At 46.8% G+C, this 24,438-nt stretch overlaps 1 protein-coding gene across 1 annotated transcript in view; it reads left to right on the top strand.

Moving 5' to 3' along the window:
- FBXW4 (F-box and WD repeat domain containing 4) overlaps positions 1-24,438 on the top strand; it is a 2,081,992-nt gene that overhangs the window by 303,691 nt on the left and 1,753,863 nt on the right. The window contains exon 4 of the mRNA XM_069611631.1: positions 15,811-15,943. Within this exon, the coding sequence (XP_069467732.1) occupies positions 15,811-15,943 (133 nt within the window). The remainder of the gene's footprint in view (positions 1-15,810; positions 15,944-24,438) is intronic.

Raw genomic sequence — 24,438 nt, forward strand, 5'->3', positions numbered from 1 at the left:
GTTTTCTGTTCTTTTTCGATTTCATTCTCCATTTTGTTCAGGCCTAACTTTAGGTGGCTTCTCAACCATTCTCAAAGCTGGTTGAGGGCGAAAGCTTTTCAACTGATTGATGTGAACCCATTTATCCCCTACCAGATCTCCTTTTGGGATTTGGATCTTATAGGTGACAAGAGACATTTTATTGATAATCTCCTCACCAAAAAGGTAAAAACGTATTCTCCTTGTCTTGGTTTCTCAGAAAATTATATAGATAAACTCTGTCATCTACCTCGTTGTCTCCTTTTGTTGTTTCGAGGTTCCAGTGCATCATCACCCCTTCAGCAGACTTCTCCAGATGGTATTGGGCATATGCAAAAACATGCTGTAGATGCGTCCTCAAGTTCTCAATGCTCTCAGGAGTAGTTGAGGCATTTATCAATGTCTGCTCCTAAGTTTGGTAAGGCAGATGTTGAGGTAATACCATTTTCCATACTGTCATTACTTCAAATTGAGACATCTTGCTGGCAGAAGAAGGGGAAGACCGAATGGCTTTCGAGACAAGCAGCAATCTGTTCCAACTTGGTCCAGAATCAACCACAAACTTCTTCAAGATACTCACAATTGTTTTGCTGTATCTCTCCACACCCCCGGTCAATGCTGGGTGGTGGCAATGTGGTGTTTTCTTTTCACTCCTAAAATTTCCCACATTATAGTCATCACCTCACTGTTACGCTCACCTGGTATCCACGGGGACGCCACTCAGCCCGGGTTGGTTGCCGGAATCTTCTCCCCAGTTTCCGTGGATGTTGTCTATGGAAGATGTTCAGCCTGAAAATACAGGAGGGCTGGGTTCAAGACTGGCCAACTGAGGTAAGTATCCTCCCACCACCCCGTGTGACTTCAGCCCCTCTGGGCCCTCTCCTCACCTTGCTGTGGAATTAGGCATGATTTCCGTCCTGCCTTCTTGGCAGGGGCGCGTTGTCTTCTGTGGGCGTGTGCGACCAAGTTACTTCACTGGCGCGTGCCCGTTTAAGTGTTTCTCAGGTAGGTCTTATTGCAGCAGTTCTGTATAGCGTTATCCTTGCATGCCTTTCTTTGTCTAACAATGTCTTTTTGTTCGCCTAGGTGTGCAGAGCTTCCCTGTGGCGAACTAGTCAAGTTGAGCCTCGCCGGTAAATGATGGCGCCTGATGGGCGCCGATATGCAGTGAATAAGCACTATTCACGGTGCTGCCTTGTCTTGCTTTTGCTAACCTGTTTTCTTCTTTCCTTACAGGTCCCGGTGCTTCTCCAGCATGTGTGGAACTCGGGAGCGGTGCCGGCCGGAAGGTGACCAGCCAGGTAAGCTTCTTGTGCTGTTTGTAGTTTAGCAATGTCAGGGTTTGCCTTTTCTAATATTCTCCTCTCCTTTCCTCTTTCAGGTCCTTCGATCCAGAAGGTATGCGGTGTCCAGAAGAAGCTGTTCCTGGAGCTGAGAGCGGATAGCAGGATGGAGATTGCAGGTAAGGCCTAGCTCCAAGAGAGTCTTGGGAATGGGTACCAGGCCTTCAAGGCCTTAATGGAGCCTCGAGCCCTGATCCTACCTGGCAAGTAGACTTGCCAGTGGGGGGCTGAGGGTAAGGGTCGTGACACTCACTAGTAAAAGGGCTACCTCTATTAGACTCATTCCTTTGTGGAAGACCGAATCGAGAAAAGATGTGGTTGATCATCAAAGTGGCGGCTGTCTCTGCCTTACAATTTGTGGCAGAAAGGCACCCCATCTACTTTGTGAAGAAGCATTTCACAGTCAACATGCATTTGTTTTTTTTGCAAGAACGGGTTACTAGTCCAACGAAGTCGACTTGCTAATCAGACCATGATCACGTCATTCCTCTTTTTTCTATAAAGGATCTCTCTGTGTGGGAGAACTCGGTTGGAACTGAGCCATGCGTAAGACATCCCTTTAGATATATATTGAGATGCTGGCCCATGTATGGCCAGTAAATGACTTCTCACAGTATATTGATAGTTGTTTAAAATCCGCTATGACAATCAGTAGCCATGTCAGGTGCATGGTTCAGCATCAGACTTTGTAATGAAGTAGGTACCACCCACTAGTCATACCGAGGTTGGGGTTTCCTCACTAATAGCCTGTCTTGAATCTTAAACATAATTCTGAAATTTCATCAGATTATGAAGGTCTTCCTTTCTGTTATAGTCTGATCCTGTTAGAGGAAATCCCACTGGATCTTCTAAGTATTTATAGACTTTTCCAATAATGGGATCCTCTTTTTGAGCGGTGATCAAGTCTGAATCAGGAGGATCTCTACTCCACTTAGCCGCTGTGAATTCACTGGGAGTGTGAGTTTGTGATCTGTCACTGCCATGACTTGGATTTCTCCCAGGAGGTGATTCAGATCTATGAATTCCCCCTGTTGAGCGCATGTCTTGGCCAATTGATCAGCCAAGTCATTTTCAATTTTATTAGGACGCATTATCCTGGAATGACCTTTGATCTTCTTCCATTAGACGTCACCAGATCATCTCTAGTCTGGATAAATCTACCATGTTATAACGGTTTATTGATTGTACAAAGCATGCCTCTGTTTTTCCAATGAATTGGGTGTTCCACAAACCAATTTTGCACATAATCAGAATCTGTGATAATCACCATTTCTGTGATTTACTGCAGTGAGGACAGCTTGATAAATTGCCATCGGCTCTGCCACCGGACTACTGTGGGGACCTATTTTGAAACCAGCACAGGGTTCTGGGAAATCTTTTACCCAAGCATTTCAAATGCCAGCAACCAATTTATTTCTCCACGTCTTTTCTAATATTGTAGGAACACCCATCAACATGAACTGTGGGTATCCCCTGACAAGTGTTTTCTTCATATTCCTTGTGTGGGATCCCAGGAATGCCTCCATATTATTGGTGATTAGACTTTTGTTATTCGGACAACGTTCTTCAGCCCAGTCATGCAAGTCTGCCAATCGTTGAGCTAAAGGTCGCTTCTGATTTTGGCCGTACCTGACCTCCACAGGTAAGCGCTGCATGGACAGAATCCAAGAAATGATTCTTGAATTAGAGACATTCTCATTCCGTGTTCTATCGTTCTGTAGAAGTTTTAACAGTTGATGAGAGGTCTCTACTATGATGTGCGCGACCTGGATAAACGTGCAGTTGTTTTTCAATGCCCACTTCGTTGCCAGAAGTGCTTTTTCTCATTTGTTGCATTTTTCTTCTACAGAGGATAATGTTTTGCTCGCATAGGAGATTACTTTATTGACTTTCTCATGTTTTTGGTATAACAGCACTGTCAAGCAGGTATCTGAGAAACCAGTCTCTAAGAAAAACTCTTATTCTTGATGGGGTAAGCCAAAGAGAAAAAGCTTGTGACAGGCTTCGTTTCAGTTGCATCACTGCTTCAACCCACTCCCATTTTACCCCAGCCTTCAATAAATGAACCAACGGTTGAGTGATTTCCACATAATCCTCAATTCATTGGTTAGCATGAGTCAGTCCATTGAGGCTTCGCAACTCATGGAGAGTTGTGGTGGTTCTTTAAGGATATATTTGATTTCTGCCAGATGTTCTTCCACAGTTGAGCTTTTCGTCAACAAATCATCCATGAAGCCCTGTTAGGCAGAAACCTGTGCAGTTCCCGCGGGACCACTGCAAAAGATTTAGGACTACAGGTGTTTGGCAGTAAACCCACTTGGTAGCAGTCTGTACCACACAGATTCACTTGGTAGCTGTGGCTGAGCAGTCAGACTTCCCTCAAGAAGGGTTAGACAGTATACAGAGTATTCACAATAGGTCAAGAGCACACAATAGAACAAGTAAACACTGACCAGGGCTTGGTGTAAAAGAGATATAATTATTTATTTAAAACCACATCTAGAAAAACACACAGGCACTAATAGTAAGCAATTCAAAAACACGGTCACTAAAAGATATACACTCCCTTAAAAGAATATTAGACAAGTCTTAAGTAAAGCCCCACTTATTTTCAGACAGCGGTGAGCGCTTAACGTAGATGGTACTCTAATAGTTCGTTTTAAAAAGGGAGAGAAAAGCAGAGAACGAATTGAAACAGATCCCAACACTTTTTCAAGAACACAACAAGAGAGGAAGGCAAAGTAAAACCGTGAAGTTAGAGTTCAAGAGGCCGGATCCACTTTCAGAGGATCCAAACGAAATGTGTCCAAGGTCACACGGTTGCAGTGCACAAAGGTCTTGTAAAGGTTCAAAAAGGAGTTGGACCACAGAAAGGGACCAGTTAGAGGGTCAAGGCTGCCGGCCCAAACCAGAAGGTTAAGGAGTTATTATTACTTTGTAGCAATCTTTAGAAAGGGAGGCCTGGCGGACACGGTACCTTAAAGTGGTGAGAACGCTCAAGCGGGGGCAGTTGTTCCTGGCAGCGGGTGCAAGTCGGTGCTTCGTCCGGGGGAGGAGAGGATCTCGCCGTGGAGGAAGACAGGAGTCCGTTGCACTGCCAGGGAAGAAACCAGCCACGGAGTTTCTCAGGTACAAGGAGCGGTCCGGTGATTCGCGGTTCAGTGGTGAGTGGCTATCTGGCTGCCGGGGTGCTTGGCACGGGCAGTTCGACCACAAACCGGGCTGGGGTGCGAAGAAAGAAAGGTTAACTGGTTGTGCCAACCAGTCAGGGGAAGAAGCCTCTCCAGCCGGGAGATCTTCTCTGTCGTCGGGATGTGGTGAGTCGGTTCTGCAGGGCTCCACCGGTGGTGTCGCGGTAGGTCCGCTCAGCTTCTCCCTCGTCGGATTCTCAGGTCCTGTGGCGACTTCTGAAGTTCCAGTCCCCAAAGCCCTGCTTTTATGCAGAAAACCCCCATTCACTCAGCCTAGCTGTCACTCAAACATGCTAATTGGTGAGCCGACCGGCTCACCACTTGGGCCAATCACACAAGAGTGCGACCTGAGTTAACAGGGTAACTCGGTCCAGGGTGCCTAAACCCCCTCCCACACCCTCTGTGGTACCCAGACAGAGTGGCACCACTTTGGAACAAAGGGCTCGACTTGGGTTGCAGTCACAGAAGAGAACACAAACGCCATTTTAGGATCGAGTCTTGGCAAAAAATACCAACCGGAGAATTAATATTAATTAAATAAACCGGCGGTATGTTCGAGGCTATGAGAATTAAATAATTAAAGTTGGTAGCCTCGAACAATGGGAAAATCCCATAGGAGAATATTTGCGGTCGAATATAAAAAGTAGTTTCCACTGCCACCAGCCAAAACTCGATCAGGGGAGACGGAGAGATGCCCCCTCGACTAACAGACCCCGGGGCAATCGAATTTCCCCGACCAGTAAGTCCACAATATGATGGTTTGTACTGGTTTCTGTTAATAATTTGGGACTAGTAAAGCCAATGTTGACTTTACATGCCCTGGGAGACAGTAGTCAGTCCCAGGGTATGGACTCTATGGTGGGGTGTCACTATGACACCCCTGTGTTACTGCACGGAGGGTGCTGTGTAACACACATAGGAAAAAAACACATGAGACCCTATGGAGTAAAGGACCCCATAGCCCATAAAACACATTACCAGTCAAAGGAATACCATTAATCATTTCCAAGAGTGGGAGAAAGAGTCTTTCTTGGCAGGAGTTAAAAAAACAAACTCCAGAAATCCAGCAAAGCTGCTGGGGGACTCACTAGGTTAGGAAATTCAGCCTAAAGAGAGAATTCTCCCGAACAGGGCCATATTTCCTCTTTCACTCAGATCAAGCACAGCCTTTAGAAGGAAAATGTTCAACTGATTTCCTGAATTGACATATCCAAAGGGCATATGGGTCCAAGTATACCCCCAAAGGTAAAGGCAAGCTTGTACTGATCTTCCCTATTCATAAGTACTGTCCATTAACAGTTTGTCAAGCCAAGGGCCGAGTAGACTTTTTAAAAAAAACTTTATTTTTCACTGACGGATACAACATATTGATGAAATTAACATTCTACCACTTACAGAGTGAATTACAACGGCAAACAAACACAGTATTGTGGATGGTATCACTGACATACATCAAGTGCATCGGCTCCTGTCACCATCAGCGGTACTTCTTGGATTTCTGTTAAGTAGTGGTAGAATGGGGCCTATATGTCTTTCGGCCTGCATGTGAAACCGACTCCCAAGATATAGTTTTCTTCATATTCGTAAACATACATCAAGTCCTCGAGCCAAGCCTGGACCTTGGGCGCCTTCCTCACCTTCGAGTTTCTAAGGATATTTTGTTTAGCTACTGCTTAGCCACATAGAAGAGCCTACGCTTCTTAATGGGTACTTTTCCTATATCCCCTAGTAAATATTTCCCTGGGGGCTGCGGGGATTTGGGCATCCAGTATCTCACTAAGTGTACCGGCCACCTTTTCCCAGAACTGCTGTATGGCAGGGCAGTGCCAGTACATATGTATGGAGTTGGCATCCAGGGTTTTAAACTTGGAGCAGAGTTCCTGCTTAGACCGATCGAATTTCGCAACTTTCCTGGGGGCGATTTGCAGATGGTTTAAGATTTTGGATTGGACTAACCTGAAGTTAGCGTTGAGGGAGATTAATTTAGTAAGCTGGCAATATTTAGCCCACTGCGTGTCGTCATATTATTTGTAGGTCCCTTTCCTATTTTGTTTTCATCGTATTCGTGGAGGGGGAGTGGCATTGCACCATACTATGTCATGGATAGGCTTGTCTTAAGTCCTTCCTCTGACATGATGCTAAGTGTGAATGGATGGGGGGCCGGTTTGGTCGGGAATGAGGGGCATGCTGCTTTGAAGCAATGATATTGTAGTGTTATGGTGAGACCAGTCGCCGCTTTTCCCTGCACCTCCTCCAGTTTTACGTACCACCCTGAAGCATATCTCCATGGTCGATACCTTCACGGGATCCCATGCTCTTTGCAGCATTGTGTCCAATGTGTGGGTGATGTCGGGGTAATTCCAGAGAGGGGAGCTGGGACTGTATGGTTCTGTACACCCCACCCTATGGAATAATGCGGCCCAGGCCTGTACCGTGCTGGCAACTGGGTCAACCTCCCTCGTGCCACCACACGCCTTTGTGAATATCATAGAGTGTAAGTCAATGGGGGGGGGGGTCAGCATATTTTTCAACCTGTATGTGAGCATAGTTTTCTGTGTTCTGGAACCAGTATTTTGCAAAGTGTGCCTGTGCGGAACGTTAATAAAGTTCAAAATCTGGGACAGCCAAGCTGCCTGTGTTGTATTTTTTGCATTATTTAGACCAGTTCATTCTTACTGCCCTCCTCCCCCATCCAAATTTGGAAGTGAGCCTTTGCAATCTGTCAAAGAACGTACGTCCCGGCCGTATCGGGATGTTACTAAACAGATATAGGAGTTTTGCTACTACAACCATCTTTAGCAGGGCAATGCGGCCATAGATTGAGATCGTTTGTTTGTTCCATAGTTTTAGTTTGCTCTCAAGCTGTATTATTTATGGTACCTGATTGGTGGTATACAGAGTATGTCTGTCAGTGGCCGCTCCCCTTTGTGGAAATGACCGCAGGGTCCCCATCCTTTCCCAGAGGGGAGAAGCTGTAACGCAACCCAGCCAGAGCTCCATTGTTGTAGGGGGTCATATCCCTGTCCTTGGGCGGCTGACTCCCATGTGGGTAGAACGTCCCCAAGGCCAACGTTGGTTCCAGGGAGGCCTGGGACATTCCCCGTCCCTTCCCCAGAGGGAGAAGCTGTAACGCAGGCCAGCCATAGCTCCAGTAAAGTTGGGGGTAATGTCCCTGGCCTTGGGCACCCGTCTCCCATGTGTGTCTTTGCCGGGGCTTGTGGGTAATAAATTCTGGGGTGATTTGCCCAAGTCAGACTTCTGTGGATTCCCACAGGGGTATTCTTTTTGGAAATGCATGGGGTTCCATGTTTTCCTTGGTGGCTTTGACACCCTATGCCCAAATCTGTAGGTTGTCTCCCCAAACCCTTTGGGGGTTACCAGTGGTTTAGGCTTTTCCCTTTGCACCCAGGTAGGTGCACCCACACATATGGGAACGCGGGAAGGTAGGCCATGTAGTGTTGGCGTTGTGTTTCAGTGGATGAGCAGAGTGCAATGTGTAAAAATTGTGTTTTTTTTCACCACATTTGGGACTTTGCTGTGAGTTGTGGGTAATACATTCTGGGCCGATTCGCGCAAGTCAGACCTCTGTGGATTCCCACGGGTGCCCTCTTTTCGGAAATGCATGCGGTTCACTGTTTTTCTTAGTGGCTTTGTCACCTTAGGCCCAAATTTGTAGGTTGTCCGCATGAGCGAAATTCCTGAATCTGCTCTGCCGAAAGACTTGGGGTTACCCATATTTTTGCCTTTTCCCTTTGCACCCAGGTAGGTGCACCCACACTTGTGGGATACCACTTTTGTCGGGACACCTGTGAGAATGCGGGAAGGTAAAACATTTGTTGCTTTTTGTGTGGTTTTCATACCGTTTCATCCCATTTGCTGATGCCCTTTGTCACACAACCCTTTCATTTCCCATATGTGACCTACATTTAGTCACTGCTTTGGGCACTATACACTTTTGTAACCTGCACATGTCACCTACCCTTCAAAAGGTCTGCCTATGCTCTTTCAAAAAATGTATGCTTGCTCTTCCTCACCACATTTGTTTTCCGTATTTACACATGCTAAGTACGTCTGTTTAGGCCGTAAGCATAAAACCCATGTGTACCATGGCTCCGTTTTTGGCTTGTGGTATTGCTTGTTTTGTGAAACATTACAAAAAATGTGTGATTTCCTTAACTGGAAGAGTCGGGGGCATTGTTTTTCTCAAAATTTACAGAAGCCATTGCCTTACCGGGCCAACCATGTCCACCATATATCTTTTTTTTTCTGTCATTTTCACGATTTCTCCCCAAACTATGGCATTTTTTCCCTACATAGTTGATGCCTGACCTGCGCAAATCACCCCTTCCTAAACTTGGAATTTTCTCTACTTTTCAGAAATGTATGCCTTTCTGTCTTTCCATTCAGCTTTCCTACACTTATCTTCCATTCCGTCCACGCATGTCCTACTAGAAAAAAAGGTCAAATTTGCCTAACTCTCACAAAACGGTTCATAACCATATCAAAATAAGTTTTTTGGGGGGGGAATTCAGCACAGCAAACCATTTGTTCCTAGCTCTCACAAGGAAAAAACCACAGGCTTCTTTGTACATCATTCTATTGGCATTTTCTGAAAAAACCCAACATTTTCTCTTTTTGGTTATTTTCTCTCACCCCCATAGAGCAAACTAGGATCCCTGGGTGGCGTTACGACTGCCCACCTGTGGTGAGAAAAAAAGGGGCCAAATTTGGGTGAGATATCTAATGTAACAAAAAAGTTACAAGGGATTGAATGGCGACACACCAAAATCCCCAAAAAAGGTCTTGGCACTGGGGGGGGGACACATGGCAGTTAAGGGGGTTAATATTAATATTCACTTCAGTTGATGTCATCCAACGTTGCTTCAAAACATTTTCTTTCTCTCTTGTTTCCTTAGTTTCAATTCTTTAGTGAAATCCAATAGAAATACATCGAGGATCTGATCATTTTTAAATGTCATTACCGGTAAATTAAGCTTGCTGATTCTTTCTTTCAGTTGTTAGATCTCTATTGTTATTTTCTCATGTGTTACTGAGGCTTGATTGATAATCCTGATCATCATCCCATTTCAGGTCTTAGTTAGGAATTCTTCCCAGTCATTAAGTGCTGCAACATCTTCCTCTTCGAATGATGAGCAGATACATATCCTTAAGCCATGTTGTATCCTCCCAACTTCCAAATACATTTTCATGGTCTTAATCTCCCACTACTTTGACAATTCCTTTTTAGATGCTGTCTCTAACTGTTCAAGGAGACTTCTGAGTGAGGTAGAGGTTTGTGGGGACATGTTTTTGATTGGTTGTCTGTGTCTGAGAAACAATTCCTCTGCTTCAGCATCTCTTCTATCATACTCCTCCGTCATTATAAATGAATAGTGTATTGTTATCTCTCTATAAAAATTAATAGTTGTTGAGTTCCGTTTGGCCTTAGGATTCTGCCTGGTCTACCCTTAAGAAAACATTTTTATTTCCGTAGTTCCGGTCAAAGACTGGGTTTATGCCTGGCAAATCCTTTTAACTATTCACAATTTTCAGTTATCTGCACACTTGGATGCCTAGATTGCGACCGAAACAATCTTGAAAAATACTTTTTGACCCAACTGCGTCTTATGAGTGTGCGCTAACTGCTTACTGTTTATGGAAAGAACAAACTTTCTCAATTTTTTTGTCTAAATATTTATTTTAATATTAATATTCACTTCAGTTGATGTCATCCAACTTTGTTTCACAACATTTTCTTTCTCTCTTGTTTCCTTAGTTTCAATTCTTTAGTGAAATTCAATAGAAATTAATTGAGGATCTGATCATTTTTAAATGTCACTTCCGATAAATTAAGCTTGCTGATTCTTTCTTTCAGTTGTTCTAGCTTTTTTCATATATTGGGTAGAAGCAGATCTTGGCCGTTATTCGGTGGAGCTGGAATGTTCTGTTCGATATATGTCATGGCTTCCTCCGGTGTTTCAAAGAAATGGGCCTTGCCCGCGTGTTCCAATTGGAGCTTAGCTAGAAACAGTTTGGCGTAGGGTACCTAGTCTAGGCTGTGTGGCCAGAGATCTGTGGGCCCTCTCAACGAGGAATTGCTGTGAAAATTGTGCACCTGGGAACATTGTGCGGAGAGCCTCCTCTAGGAACACCTCCATTGGAATGTTTATGGGCCTCTCGGCCATGCCCACCATCCGTATGTTGTTGCGGCGTGACCTGGATTCTAAGTCCTCGCATTTGACCTGCACCGCCTTTAGGTTCTTTTTAATTTCCTCAATGTCTTTTCCGTGTGTGATAGCTGTGTACTCCAGCGCACTCACCCTAGTCTCTGCCTCTGTGAGCCTGGCATTCACCTTCTGCAAGTCGGCTCTAATAGAGACGATGTGGCTGCCGATATCGTCAAGTTTGTTGTTTACTGCTGAAAAGCCTGCCTGTAGTGCCGCCATGTACGAGTCCATGTTTATTCCTGAGTGGGCTTGGCTGGTCATTGGGGCGGCCGATTGGGTCCCCTCAGTCTCCTCTGTGGTATCCGTACTTGTGTAGGCATCCATGGGGCCCTTCTTATATCCCTTTGCACCTCGTGTCCTGTCCACACCTGGTAGCCCGGCTGTCCTTTGTGGTTATATACAGTCTGTGTTTGCTTGTTGTTGGTCGTTCTGCCACTTCACCAAGGTGTGTTGGGTGGGGGCAGTATGTTGGTCCTGCTTTGTTCCCCAGGGGGATCTCAAAAGCTATGAAAGCTGTTCCCCCATCGCCTTACAGTAGTGGCGGTGTCCTAATGTTCTGGGTATTCCTGCACAGTTACTGTTTTACGCCTCCTCAGTGCAGGCCTGTGGCACTGTTCCTATGGTGATGTATTTCAGCATGTGATGGGATCCGTTTTTGTTTTCTTGGTGCCCCCGTGCAAGCACCATATGCCGTCGCAGCCCTTCCACCAGACCGGGTCCCATAGGCTGTGGTGCCGGCCCCTTACTGTGCACTCGCCATGCTTGTCGGGTGAGGATTACGATTTGGTGGACTGAGGGCGAGCAGCTGTGTGCTCTGGGGTCCGTCTAGCCCCACCTGCAGACCCCCATTTGTGCTGCCTCGTTTCCCGCATGATCCCTGCAAGGACCCAGTTCTGATTGTTGTGGGTGGCAGGTGTTTTCGGGATGTAGTTTTCTCCCAGGCAGCGCGGGTGTCTGTACCAAATGGGCAGGTAGCAGCTTTGTCTGGTATATGTTCCTCCTCGTTTGCTTTTTCAGCCCGCGTGTTATCGCTGCAGGGTCTCCCGCTGCAGTGTTCCTGGGAGTTTATGCTCCTAGTCTGTATTCCACTGCAACCACCCCTCTGCCTCAGCCGTGTGGGTGAGGTCTACTGCTTCAAGAGTCACAAAATCACCTGCTAACCCCAAGCATAGGGGCCAATGCTGCCGCGTACCTTTTGAGGTTGGAGTTTGGGTGTGATCCCGCCTGCTGCCAGTCGCCTCGTGTCACTGCATGCAGCTGCCCGCTTCTTGGTATGGAGGTGTGTGCCTGCCCGGCTAGCAGCCTCTCTCTCCCTGGGACAGGACTGCTGCACTCCTTTTTATTCACTGCATGTCACTTGCCTTCACTTGGAGAGCAACGGTTTTGGCATGAGGACAGTGCAGTAATCCCTGGGTTGTCCCTGCTGACCAGCCGTCATTTTGAGTGATAGGAAACGCAATTTTGTTCCAAACTTCCTCTGCAGCTGCCCACAGTGTAATCTGTGCTTCAATGCAGAGGCTCATTCGTTCATCAGGATGTTACTGGAAAGATTTTTGTAATGCGGAGCGCAACACTTAAGCAGCCATTTTTGTTGGTGCACCACAGCGCCCCCCAAGGGTCGAGTACACTTTTGATCCTTGGATCTGTGCCAGTCCTTGATCAATATAGGTAAGAGGCCCCCTTAACATGTGGACCTGTTTATTCAACTCCCTGAGGTAAGTGCAACGTTTCCATTGTCCATTGGGTGTTAGGATGTCCTCCCACCCCCCAGTACTGGGTTTTTAAAGGTACTGTGGAGAGGATGACTTATGCCATGGGATTCCAGATTTTTGATGATCTCCATGAGTGATTCCATGCACGCGAGAGACAACTGGTATTGTCTGACAAACACAGGAGCCATTTCAGGGTCTGTTGGTATTATTGTGGAGTGAATAGTTGCATGTCCACAATCATAGGAGTCAACTGAAAAGTTACTCTGGAAATCCAGGACTACCTGTCTCGTTGTTGTTGCTGTTCATCAGTCTCTGGAGACATTGCGTTTCTGGGGGGAATGTGAGGAAAGGCAGAATGCCTCTGAGGAGGTGGATCTGAAAGTGGGCCTTCTTGGCAAGGTACGTAATGTGAGCGGAGAGGGAGGAGGCAAGATGACACCAAGGTTTTTTGCCTCACAAGAGACTGAGGGGAGCAGGACAGACTGTTATCACAGAAGAAAAACAGATGTTTTGGCCTGTGAAAAAGCAAAGCTAAAGAATGTGCGCGGGTCCCTTTATCCCTGAAGAGACTGTGCTTGTGGTCCAAAGGCAGACAAAGTGGCTAAGCAGAAGGTGGACAAAGAAATGACTGAAGCCCTAGCTAGAGAGGAAAGGCCAAATCTGTGGCCAATGAAATCTAGATAGGTACCTGAAGTTCTGGGCAAGGGAAAGCCAGAGGAGGAAATGGTCGAGGCCCTAGACAAGGAAAAGGCAGAGGAAGAAAAGGCCAGAACTGTGCTCGAAAAGGGTTGTACACGTTTTTTACTCCGGGCTATAAGCAGTGAACTTAAGTTTTGCAAGGAATTATGGTATGAACTGTACATCAACGGCTGTGCACTAGCGACAATGCATCTAAGTGAGCAGGTATTTTTCAGTGCAGAAGCAGTAGGAACAGGGAGGTGCCTGGTTTTTGTCTGCTACCCTGTCCTTTCTGCTGGAGTCTAGGACTTTTAGGTGCAGCCAGGGGAGATGGGCTGTACTTTGGGCTGCACAGTGGTTGGGCTCCCTGTGTTACTGAACTGAGGAGAACCTGTGATTCCTGTATACTCCTCTTCCATCCCTCTCTGCATGCTGGTTTTTCAGATTCTGCCCCACCGTACATTCCACGCCCAAAAAGAAGTTTTGGGTGCAGTGATCTTAGATGGGGTTAAAAATAGAGCGATCCTGGAAGTAGGAAAGAAGCATACCCAGGGAGCTCGATCATGTCATGAAGCTAGGTCAACCACTGAACATATTGGGGTCAATTAATATTGCCATTTCTTTCACATGCTTGTGCACAGGCTACACACAAGTAGAAAAAACAACGGTTGCAGGTTCACTAATTCATAGACGTTATTCTGAACGTGTATGTGCAGAAGCAGTGCACCCGCATAATGTGAGTGGTAGTGGGCCTATTGGATTCAGAGGAATATGCTTTCAACGGCTGCGCTCCTTTTGGTTATTTCAGTGTTACTGGCCTCTCTTGTGAATACTGAGGGAAATTCACAATGCTTGGCATGATTTTCTCTAGCTGGGTTTCACATGTCTACCTCGTAAAAGCAGATGGGAATGGAAAACCTATGCCATGGTTTGGTTGTTAGGGCTTGCTGTTTATAATGGTAGAGGAAAGCCATATGGGAAGAGCAGGGCAATGCAGATGTGCTGAAACTTCAGTGTGAAGTGGAGGAGTGGAAGGGAGGGGCAGAATGCACTGGGAGATCGGTGGAAGCACATAGAGCTGGTGGTACAGGACATTAAGGGGTGGAGAGTGAAAGGTGGAGGTGCAGAGTGAAGTGTGAAGGAACAGGAGGAGAGAACAGACGAATGGTTTGGTGAAGTGAACATCGAGCAAGAGCAGGGGAGAGAGGCTAATGTTGAAGGAGGTGAAGACCAAGGAGTAAGGGTGGGGGAGACAGAAATTGAGATGGTAAAGCTCAAGGATTGAAAGAGGAAGCAAGAGGTGGAAGGTGTGAGCATGAGGAGAAAGAGAGTACAGAAAAGGCTGTGGGAGGAGAAAAACATCGAGGAAGGTAAGCAGTAGAGGTGTTTGGCAGAGGTAAAGATCAGGAAGTTGTATATAGAACTATGGCGGGTTGAGAAGGTGTGAGAGAGACCACAGGAGTGCGATAATTAAATCACACAGAAACACCCGCCCAACGCTGGAGGAAGGAAGGAGGGGCAAGCCAGGAGAATAGGGCCCACAGTTTCAGGAGTAAAGCAGGAGAAGGATAAAAGACGGGAAGAGTGGCTGGAACTTCCCTGGAGGCATAGGTCCAGTGAAAGACGGACAGTAAACAGGCAAGCCATTTTGGGGAGAGGTGGGAGGAGAAACGAGCCTGTGGCAGAACAGTGAGGAGATTAGTTGACTGCTAGCACAAGGGTCAGAAGTAAGAAGTCACCAGGCATGAGTGAGCATTGGTCCAGCAAAGAGGGGAGTAAGACTAGTTTGCGTGATGTGATCCGATCTTTGAGATAGGAAAACAAAGTATGACCGTGCATGTAGCGAGCCTCCTACCTCACCTTTGGGCGACACTGCGAATGTTGCTACGACAAAGTCTAGAATTTCAGTACCATTTCAATACCAGTGTTTACAGCACTTGAAAGGCACTACCCAACCTGAAATTGTCAAGGAGCAATACACCTTAGACCAAGTCAACTGCTGGAGCAGAGTTGTGCCTAAAGAGTCTGAGTGATAACTGGTAGAGACTCAGAATTAGAAACTGTGGATCAGTGACTTTGCTTTGTGGAGAAAGAATAAACCTTTGACTTTACTTACACCCTTGAAAATAATTTCTACCAAATATAAGCAGGAGAGATGCTAACTGCGGACCCTATTGCCATAAGGAAAGCCAACAGAGGGTCCTGGGGAAACTTGCAATCCCTTAATGCCCGTATTTAGCACCCCTCAGGAAAAGCAACCCCAGAGAAATGTTCTTTTCATTTAAGACATCCTGATCAGAGACTTGAATCTGTGTTACGGAAGTGGGTACCTAGAGAAAACTCTCCCTAAGGGCTGGTGTTCGTTTACTATTTTCTAATCCTTAAGAGAAGTTACCTTTGTTCAGGCATCGTTTTGTGAAATATATTCAAAAACACTATTACTGAACTGCTGTTTGTCTGGTTGTAGTTTCCCTTTTTCTTCATGACGCCTGATATTTGTATATGTGCCTGACCCACTATTGTGGCCTAAATCTGTGGCCAACTTTATTAACAGCCGACAGCCACAGTCACAATGCAGTTTCTATTCTTTACAACTGCCTTTTGTACACTTATTGGCTAACTACATTCATTTCTTCAACAGGGATGGAAAGATTGCTCTTCATAAGATCCACAGCACTATAAGCTTACAGTTTACAGCGCATGACCAGGATGTGAATTGTATCGACTGTCAAGGAGGCATTATTGTGAGCGGCTCCAGGGATCGCACGGCAAAGGTGAGTCGCTCTGTAGGGAGCTTCTATTGTCATTTCGGGGGCATTTGCATCCTCACTTTTCGATCAGCTGGTCATAATAAAGGGCTCCGTAGTGTTGTTTTAAGCTTTGTCAACCTACTTAAAACGCGTTCAATTTTACCATGTGAATTAATTTATTTTGATTGTAATGTGTTTTTTTAAGTGTGTAATGTTATAATTACTTAAAACTGCCTCATTGTGGCTTTCATCTCATTTGTTGCTGAATTGCATCAAATCCTCACACTGACATTACCTCCCTCCCCTCCCATCACCACCAGGTCCTACTGCTGAAGTGATGTCACTTTGGGATGCTTACATCAGTTATCAATACGAGATCGGAAATGCAGGGCAGGCCTCTCGGGGGACACATTTTTATTTTTAAAATAGCAACTCAGAACACGAAAAAAGAACATTCAAATGCACCTTGCCTATGTGTGTTTTTGCATTGCCTAGCCTTTAAGTGCCCTGCGCAAAAATTGCACCTTGCCTATGTGTGTCTTTGCATTGCCTAGTATGATGTGCCCTGTGCCTAATGTAACTGTGCTGTACACTAGGGTCGCCAGAGACTACTGTGCAATTGTGTTGTGCCCTATGATCACTCACTGACCACTGTGCAATTGTGTTGTGCCCTATGGTCACTTACTGACCACTGTGCAATTGTATTGTGCCCTATGGTCACTCACTGACCACTGTACAAGTGCGTTGTGCTTAGCTGCTACCCTAACCAGCTTGTTGTCTGCTCCATGTTTGCCAGTTTACACACAACTCCAATCTAGCTACTGTACTCACGCCCTCCCATTGCCTTGAACTATGCCAGCCTAGCTCATCCTCATCATGTTCCCCTTCTGTGTCATGCCTAATCACACGCCTTGTAGTAGAAGCAGCTAAATCCCATTTAGCAATGGTCTAGCCAAGCTTGGCTGCCTTAGACATCACCCCATTTCCTGCCCCACACCCTTCCTGCCCACCCTGCCTCCCTTCCCCCACAATGCCCCTATAGACCATACTGCAAAAATCGGCGTCACTCCAGGTCACCCTCCACTTAACCGTGTTGACCTTGCCAAAGATGCCCACTGTGACACCAACCAAAACTCACCCAAAATAACAGAATATCGCCCTACTGCCTACCCCAACATCACCACCCGCAACATCAGACTAGGCTGCAGACTTCTCACCTTACCGAGTAAAACACTAACTACGCCACAACTAAAGACACCAACAAAAATAGCCATGCAAGCACCGGTTCACTAAAAGGAGCCTTACTTAACGTCAGATCCCTTGTTGCTCACCCTACTGAAATCGCCGACCTCATCAGTTCAGAAGACCTGGACTTCCTTGCCACCACAGAAACCTGGCTTCATGCAGCAGCAGGTCCCTGCCTAACCCTTGCGGTTCCTGACAACTACTCCATCCTTGGGGCCGACAGACCCAATGCTTGTGGAGGAAGGGTAGCTCTCATATTCAAATCTTCGCTTGATATTAGATCTGTCACCGTCCCCATACTGAATTCATGTGAACACCTTTCCATTAAAATACAAACTTCACCTAAGACCACTATCACCTTGGAACTAATATACAGGCCCCCTGGCTCAACAGGGACCTTTGAAGAAGATATAACCTCCCTCATAGCAGAGAAATCTAAACCTCTCACAGAATATTATCCAAGGTGACTTTAACCTGGGTTACAATGATCCTCACGATACCCCTGCATCTTCCCTTACTAATGCCCTCTTTGAACACAACTACACTGAACTCATCACCTTACCTACGCATCAGAAGGGCAGAACCTTAGACTGGCTCGCTGCCTACAACTGCAACATCACCTGTAAGGACCCCCAACCCCTCATATGGACTGACCATCTCCTACTTTCATTTGATATTAGCACCAACAACCCGAACCACATACTGTGCCCCCCGGCACCAGCTTGTCTGACTAGAAATAAGCGTAACATTACAGTAGAAACCCTCATTCCATTGGTTCTACTTACCCTTAACATGATCCATGACACATCGGACCCTAACGTACCTGTAGACACCTACAATGACGCCATGTCCAAAGCCATTGACATCATTGCCCCCTTAAAATTACGTAAAGGTAAACCTAGAGCCCATCTTAACTCCTGGTACACACCGGAACTTAAAATACTAAGAAATAAGAAAACTAAAATGGAAACCCTGTGGAAAATGAATCCATCTGAGGAACACAAAATTAATTTCACCAATGCATCCTCCCTCTATAAAAAAGAAATAATTCCCACCAAAAAGGAAGCCTACAATGTAAGAATAAACAATGCTAGCTACAATGCTAAAGAATTATTTACTATCTTGAAGGAGCTAGAAAACCCTAATCCACCTATGGACATGTCCGTGAAGGATCAATTATGGTGCACAAGCATCCAAAACGCCCTTGCGAATAAAATCACCGGCCTGCAAACGAAAATTGAAAGTAAAAGACTACAACTCTCCAACAGTAACCTACCCACCCCTAGTTCACCTACTACGTCCAATATCAACTGTGGCTTCACCTTCAAAAAGGTAACCGCACTAGAAGTGCAAAAAATTATAACTTCTCTCAAACCATCAAACTGTAAAGGGGACAGCTGTCCCGCACAGATTATAAAAGATGCCGCAAGAGACCTCTCCCCATTTATTTCTAAACTTATAAACGTATCGTTCTCTACCAACTCAGTACCTAACAATTTGAAACAGTCATGTGTCCTCCCTCTTCTAAAAAAACAGACCATGGGCCCAGTCATTCCTACTAATTATAGGCCTATCACCACCGTTCCCTTCCTGCTAAAAATCCTGGATAGAGTTGCTTACTTGCAAATCCAGAATTATCTAGAATCCAACCAATTACTGGGACTGCGTCAATCTGGCTTTCGACCTCAGCATGGAACAGAAACTACCCTTGTTGATCTCAAAAGTCAGATCGACGACATTAAAGACAAGGGTAAGGCTGCTATCCTACTCCTCCTAGACCTCTCAGCAGCTTTCGACTTGGTCGACCATAAAATACTTTGTAACCACCTCTCTTCTGCTGCTCATTTCTCCCCTTCTGCTGTCACATGGATACAGTCCTTCCTGGCCAACAGAACCATGAGGGTCTTTTCCCCTGTGGCAGCAGCAGACCCCATCCCCATTACTTGTGGTGTCCAACAAGGCTCATGCGTTTCCCCCACACTTTATAATATTTTTACAAAGCCTCTCTTTGATAAATTGGATCATCTGGGTGTCACCTATACAAACTATGCGGATGACACCCAGATACTCCTCACCATATCTGGCAATTACAATACTGATGTCACCAGGATCAATGAAATTTTCTCTATCATTCAGGCATGGATGGCCACACATGGCCTCTGCCTGAATGACGAGAAGACCGAACTGCTCATTGTTGGTTCACCTAACAACCTACAAAAACTGAGCTCCAACTATTCTAAAATCATCATCGATGGAAACACCATCCCTGTCGCCAAAAACGTGAAAACTCTTGATGCCAATATCAATCTCACCCAGCAAGTCAATTCTACCGCTTCCTCCACCGCCTACACAGGAAAACTAATTCGGGCCTACGGACCTTTTCTCTCTACTAATAGTTGCCTTACTCTAGCGAGAGCCCTCATACAGTCCAAGTTAGACTACTGCAACAGCCTCTACCTAGGTGCCAACCAAGCTATAATTAGTAAACTCCAAATCATTCAAAATAATGCGCTACGAGCAGCACGAAATATTCCTAGGCGAGGGCATATCTCCAACACTAGAATCACATGCATATGGCTTACCATCCAACAAAAAATTGACCTCAAAACTCTCTGCCTCACATACAAAGCTCTCAACCACTTAGCCTCCCCTATCTTACCAATAAATTCACCTGGAAGCAGTCCAACAGAATTACTAGATCTTCCAACACCCTATGTCTCATGGTGCCCGGATTTATCTCTAAAAGAGCCGGAGGCTCTAGCTTCACTGTCCTCGCCTCCCAACGTTTGAACTCCCTGCCACTAAACGTTAAGTCGGCCAGTTCCTTCCAGTCCTTCAGGAAACTTGCCATTGGGTGGCTATTGGCACAAAGTCAATTAGTATGTTAGACACAGTTACTATCTGTATATATTGTACATGTACCAGTTATGTCTTAATTGGCCATGGCCTGTACTCTCTGTATATAACTTTTGCTAAAAGTATCACTGTTACCATGTATTGTGCTTTGTAACGTGTACCAGCGCCCATTTACACCCGGGTCCGGAGCGCTTTATAAATAAAATAAACAAACAAACAAACAAAAAGGAATGTTCCACATATCCATGATGTTATATGTGTAACCCTGGTTTGCTGAAGGTGGAGTACTGTTCTGCCCATGCGGTCACTTACTGGGCCTTATCCTCGCACTCTGTTGCCATGCCACAAGAATTTGATAGGCCCTTGTTGCATTCTGCTGTTTGCTTCAGCAATGGCGCTGTTGTAAGTGCCCTCTCCGCTGAAGGGGGTCTGACATGAAGCAGCCCAAGGTGAGGGACACTGCTATGGTTTGGGGCTTGGTGAGGGTAGAGGTTGCTTGCTTGATATGTGTGTGATGTGGGGCTCACAATCCAAGATGGTGACTGTTCCATTTAGCGGGCTGGTCCCCCTAGCCAAAACAGATGTTCGTATTTGGTATCAAGGTTACAATCTACTTGGATAGCACTCTGTCCCTGTAATTTACTGGTTTCTGCCAAACAATGTTAGGGCACTCTGCACCATATACACAGTCATTTAATATCAATATATATATATTTATGAGGCTTGTGGAATCTGCTTAGATCACATGCTGTGCATAGGCCGACATCTAGTGGAAGCTGCGGAGTATTCTTTGTTTTTCGAAACTCTAAAATGGGCGTCGACACATGGCGTGCCAGTAATACTATCCCTAGTGTGACGTCCACTGTACCCATGATCCCTCACACGTGTAGGACCCTCAGATTGTTTTTTTCCGCCATACTTGATGGAAGCATTCCGCAGAGTTCCCTGGCTTTCAGCCATATTTTGCTAAATATAATATTTCCCCGTTTCTTCCTCTCCCACGTCGAGTCATCGAAGTTCGAAGCTCGACGCCTGCCCGGTGAAGAAACAACCGTCGAGAGCTTCACAACAGACTTTGGGCCTCGGAAGGCCTCTGGCCTCTGGCCTCGGCCTGGGCCTTGGAAGGCCTCTGGCCTCGGCCCTGCAAGTAGGGAGAGTGGGGGGTGGAAACATTCTCTACACTCATATATATATATATATATATATATATATTTCTTACACACACTAGCCCGCTGCCACAAGGTGCGTATGGAGGGTACCCCTTAAAAATTCTGCCCCAAGTGCAACCGCAAGTATCCTTGGGTTGACAAACACGCCACCTGTAACCTCTGCTTGCCGAGGGACCACCCTGAGGCGAACTGTAGAGCGTGTAGCCAGTTCTAGGCTAAGACACTAAAGGACCGCTCAACCAAATGTTGGGCCCACCACGCCAGGCAACGCGAGGCCATGGAAGCAGAGGGCATCTTCAGTGATGGCAGTGACGTCATACTTTCGGACGGCGAGGGCAACAAGGGGTCGAAAGACAGCCAAGTGCAAGTCCCCGACCTCGGAAGGCTGTCCGACAGGGCAGTTATGGGGAACACATCCGGCGACACGAGCGCTACCCACACCGCTTCCACACCTAAACACTTGAAGTTCAACCGAGACTCGACGCGCGTGTCGAGTTCTCAGAAAGAGGCACACAAAGAGCAGTCCACCGAATCGGTGTCCTCTGGGCGTTCTCGGTCAAGATCGCCTCACGACACCAGGCAACCTTCCACAGTTGCCAAAAGTGCCTCACTCACCAAAGTCATGGAGGTACGCTCGTCAGAAGACGAAGCCGACCGCCAGCCCCAGGCCGCTCACCAGGAGTCGGCGCCAGCAGACCGTTCAGCGGCTGCTTCCGAATCCCGACGCCCTCACTCTAAGGAAAGGGACACTACCCCCGAATCTCGACGGCAGGCGTCGAAAAGCACTGTGAGGGTGAAAACACTAGGGTAACACTCTTCCACTCATGGGGAAGGGGGGAAACAGCAGAAGAAACCATCTCACTCTTCTTCTGCACCACAGTAATACGGAAATATGAAAAAAGGCATCTTTCATATCCAATGTTGCCATGTAATCCCCCTTTTTTAGGAGGGGGATTACCTCTTGGAGAGTAGTCATGCAAAACTTTTGGGGCTTGACATACTTGTTTGCAGGGCGTAAGTCTAATACTGGGCGTATTGTCAGATTTTTTTTTGGCACAAGGAAGTAAGTTGAATAAATACCCTTGTTTACCTGGTTGCCCGGACAAGTTCTTTCGCGTCCTTTGCCAGAAGATTGACGATCTCCTCGAGGAGAATCTTCTGGTGGTCCAAGGAATGTACGTTTTAATGTGGGGGGTGGTTTCCGGGACGCTCGAGCAGTTCTATGCAGTATCCTGCGGACAGCACCCATCTGTCTGATGTGATCCCTTCCCAAGCTTGGGTGAAGTTGGTAATGCGTCCCCCTACTGGGGATGCGTGAGAAGGGACCCTGAGCGCGGTATCACTGTTAGCGGGAGGCGTGCCGCCTCTGCCGGGGCTGCCTCTACCCTTACCACGGCCCCTCTTGTTTCCTCTGCTGTAACTCTGGGTAGACTGCTGGTTGTTACCCCATGATGTACCCTGCCCCTGTGAATAGATGGAGCCTCTATGTGAATTTTGGCCGCGTGGGCGACGAAAACTACTATTGCCTCTTTGATTAGGGGGCTTGTTGGTCAACTGTCCCAGGGATTTCAGAGTCTCCTACTCATCTTTGGCATTCTTTAATGCGTCCTCTGCCGCTTTGCTAAACAGTAGATTAGGCTCCACTGGCATGTCGATTAAGGATGCTTGTGTCTCGGGTTTAAACCCCGACTGTCTTAACCAAGCATCCCTCTTAATGACCGCGTTATCTGCGGCATCAAAGGTTGCCTTAAGGATGCAACCGGACACAGCTCTCCCCTCCAACACAACCTGGGCCAACTGGCCCTTTAAAGGTTACGGTGCGGAGTCCATGAGGGCAGCTACTTGCTCCCACTGGTGGCAGTTATAACTAGCAAGCAGAGGGGTGGAGTTGGCAATCCTTGCCTGGTAAGCGGAAGCGCAGGCTACCTTCCTTCCCAACCCGTATATTTTCTTGCTCTCCTTGTCGGGGGGAGCCTCAGATGATGATAGAGGCGTTCCTACCCTCTTCCGGGTATTAGTAACTACCAGGGAGTCAGGCTTCAGTTGCCCCCTTATGTAAAACGGGTCTGATTGGGCTGCCCTGAACAATTTCTCGATTCTGGGGTTTACTGCCTTGGTGAGGTTAGGATTGAGAAGGGAAGGATCAATTCTCCGTTGGATGGACTTGAGAATTGGAATGGCCTGAGCAATGGGTTTCTTTTCTCCTACTAGTTCCTCAGCAAAGTCCCTCTCCTCCTGTGCCCCCTGAGTGTCTATGCGGAAGTGTTCTGCCGCTCTAGTCAAGACCTCATTTTGGAAGGGCTGGTTGTCGACTGGAGAGTCTGTAACTTGAGGTTCTTTGCCTACCGGGGAGTCTATTCTGTTGACTTCTGGGTCATCTTCCTTCTCCTCCTCCTCCTCCTCTTGGTCCTCATCATCCCCATAATAGTCCACCCCAGTTTGGTCGTCCAACGTTACTAAGTCTGGATCCTCATCCTGTAGTGGATCCTCACTATACTGGGTGTAAGGCTGGATGTAAAAAGGGTCTGAAGACCGACCTTGCGTTGGGGTCTCAAACTGAGGTTTCTTACCAGGGGGCTGCGGGTCCCTAGACCCTGAGGGAGTAACACCGTCAGGGGTATAGGAGAGGAAGTGTTCTGGGTTCTTGGAGTAAAAGTCTGCTAGGGAGGACATTCTAGACATAACCCTGCCTACATCCTCACTGGTCCATTTCTTGGAGCTGGGAATGACCCTTTCTTGAGAGGGTTCCCCTTCTATGACTTGACTGGACCTGTGGGCTTGTACAGGGGTCTTGGCTAGCTGTTTATCAGAAGACTTAGAACTGTCTTTATTCACAGGGGCAGGGTACATCATGGGGTAACAACCAGCAGTCTACCCAGAGTTACAGCAGAGGAAACAAGAGGGGCTGTGGTAAGGGTAGAGGCAGCCCCAGCAGAGGCAGCACGCCTCCCGCTAACAGTGACACCACGCTCAGGGTCCCTTCTCACGCATCCCCAGTAGGGGGACGCATTACCAACTTCACCCAAGCTTGGGAAGGGATCACATCAGACAGATGGGTGCTGTCCGCAGGATACTGCATAGAACTGCTCGAGCGTCCCCGAAACCACCCCCCACATTAAAACGTAAATTCCTTGGACCACCAGAAGATTCTCCTCGAGGAGATCGTCAATCTTCTGGCAAAGGACGCGAAAGAACTTGTCCAGGCAACCAGGTAAACAAGGGTATTTATTCAACTTACTTCCTTGTGCC

The sequence above is a fragment of the Ambystoma mexicanum genome, chromosome 8, assembly GCF_040938575.1.
Source record: "Ambystoma mexicanum isolate Mex_15411 chromosome 8, UKY_AmexF1_1, whole genome shotgun sequence".
NCBI lineage: Eukaryota > Metazoa > Chordata > Amphibia > Caudata > Ambystomatidae > Ambystoma > Ambystoma mexicanum.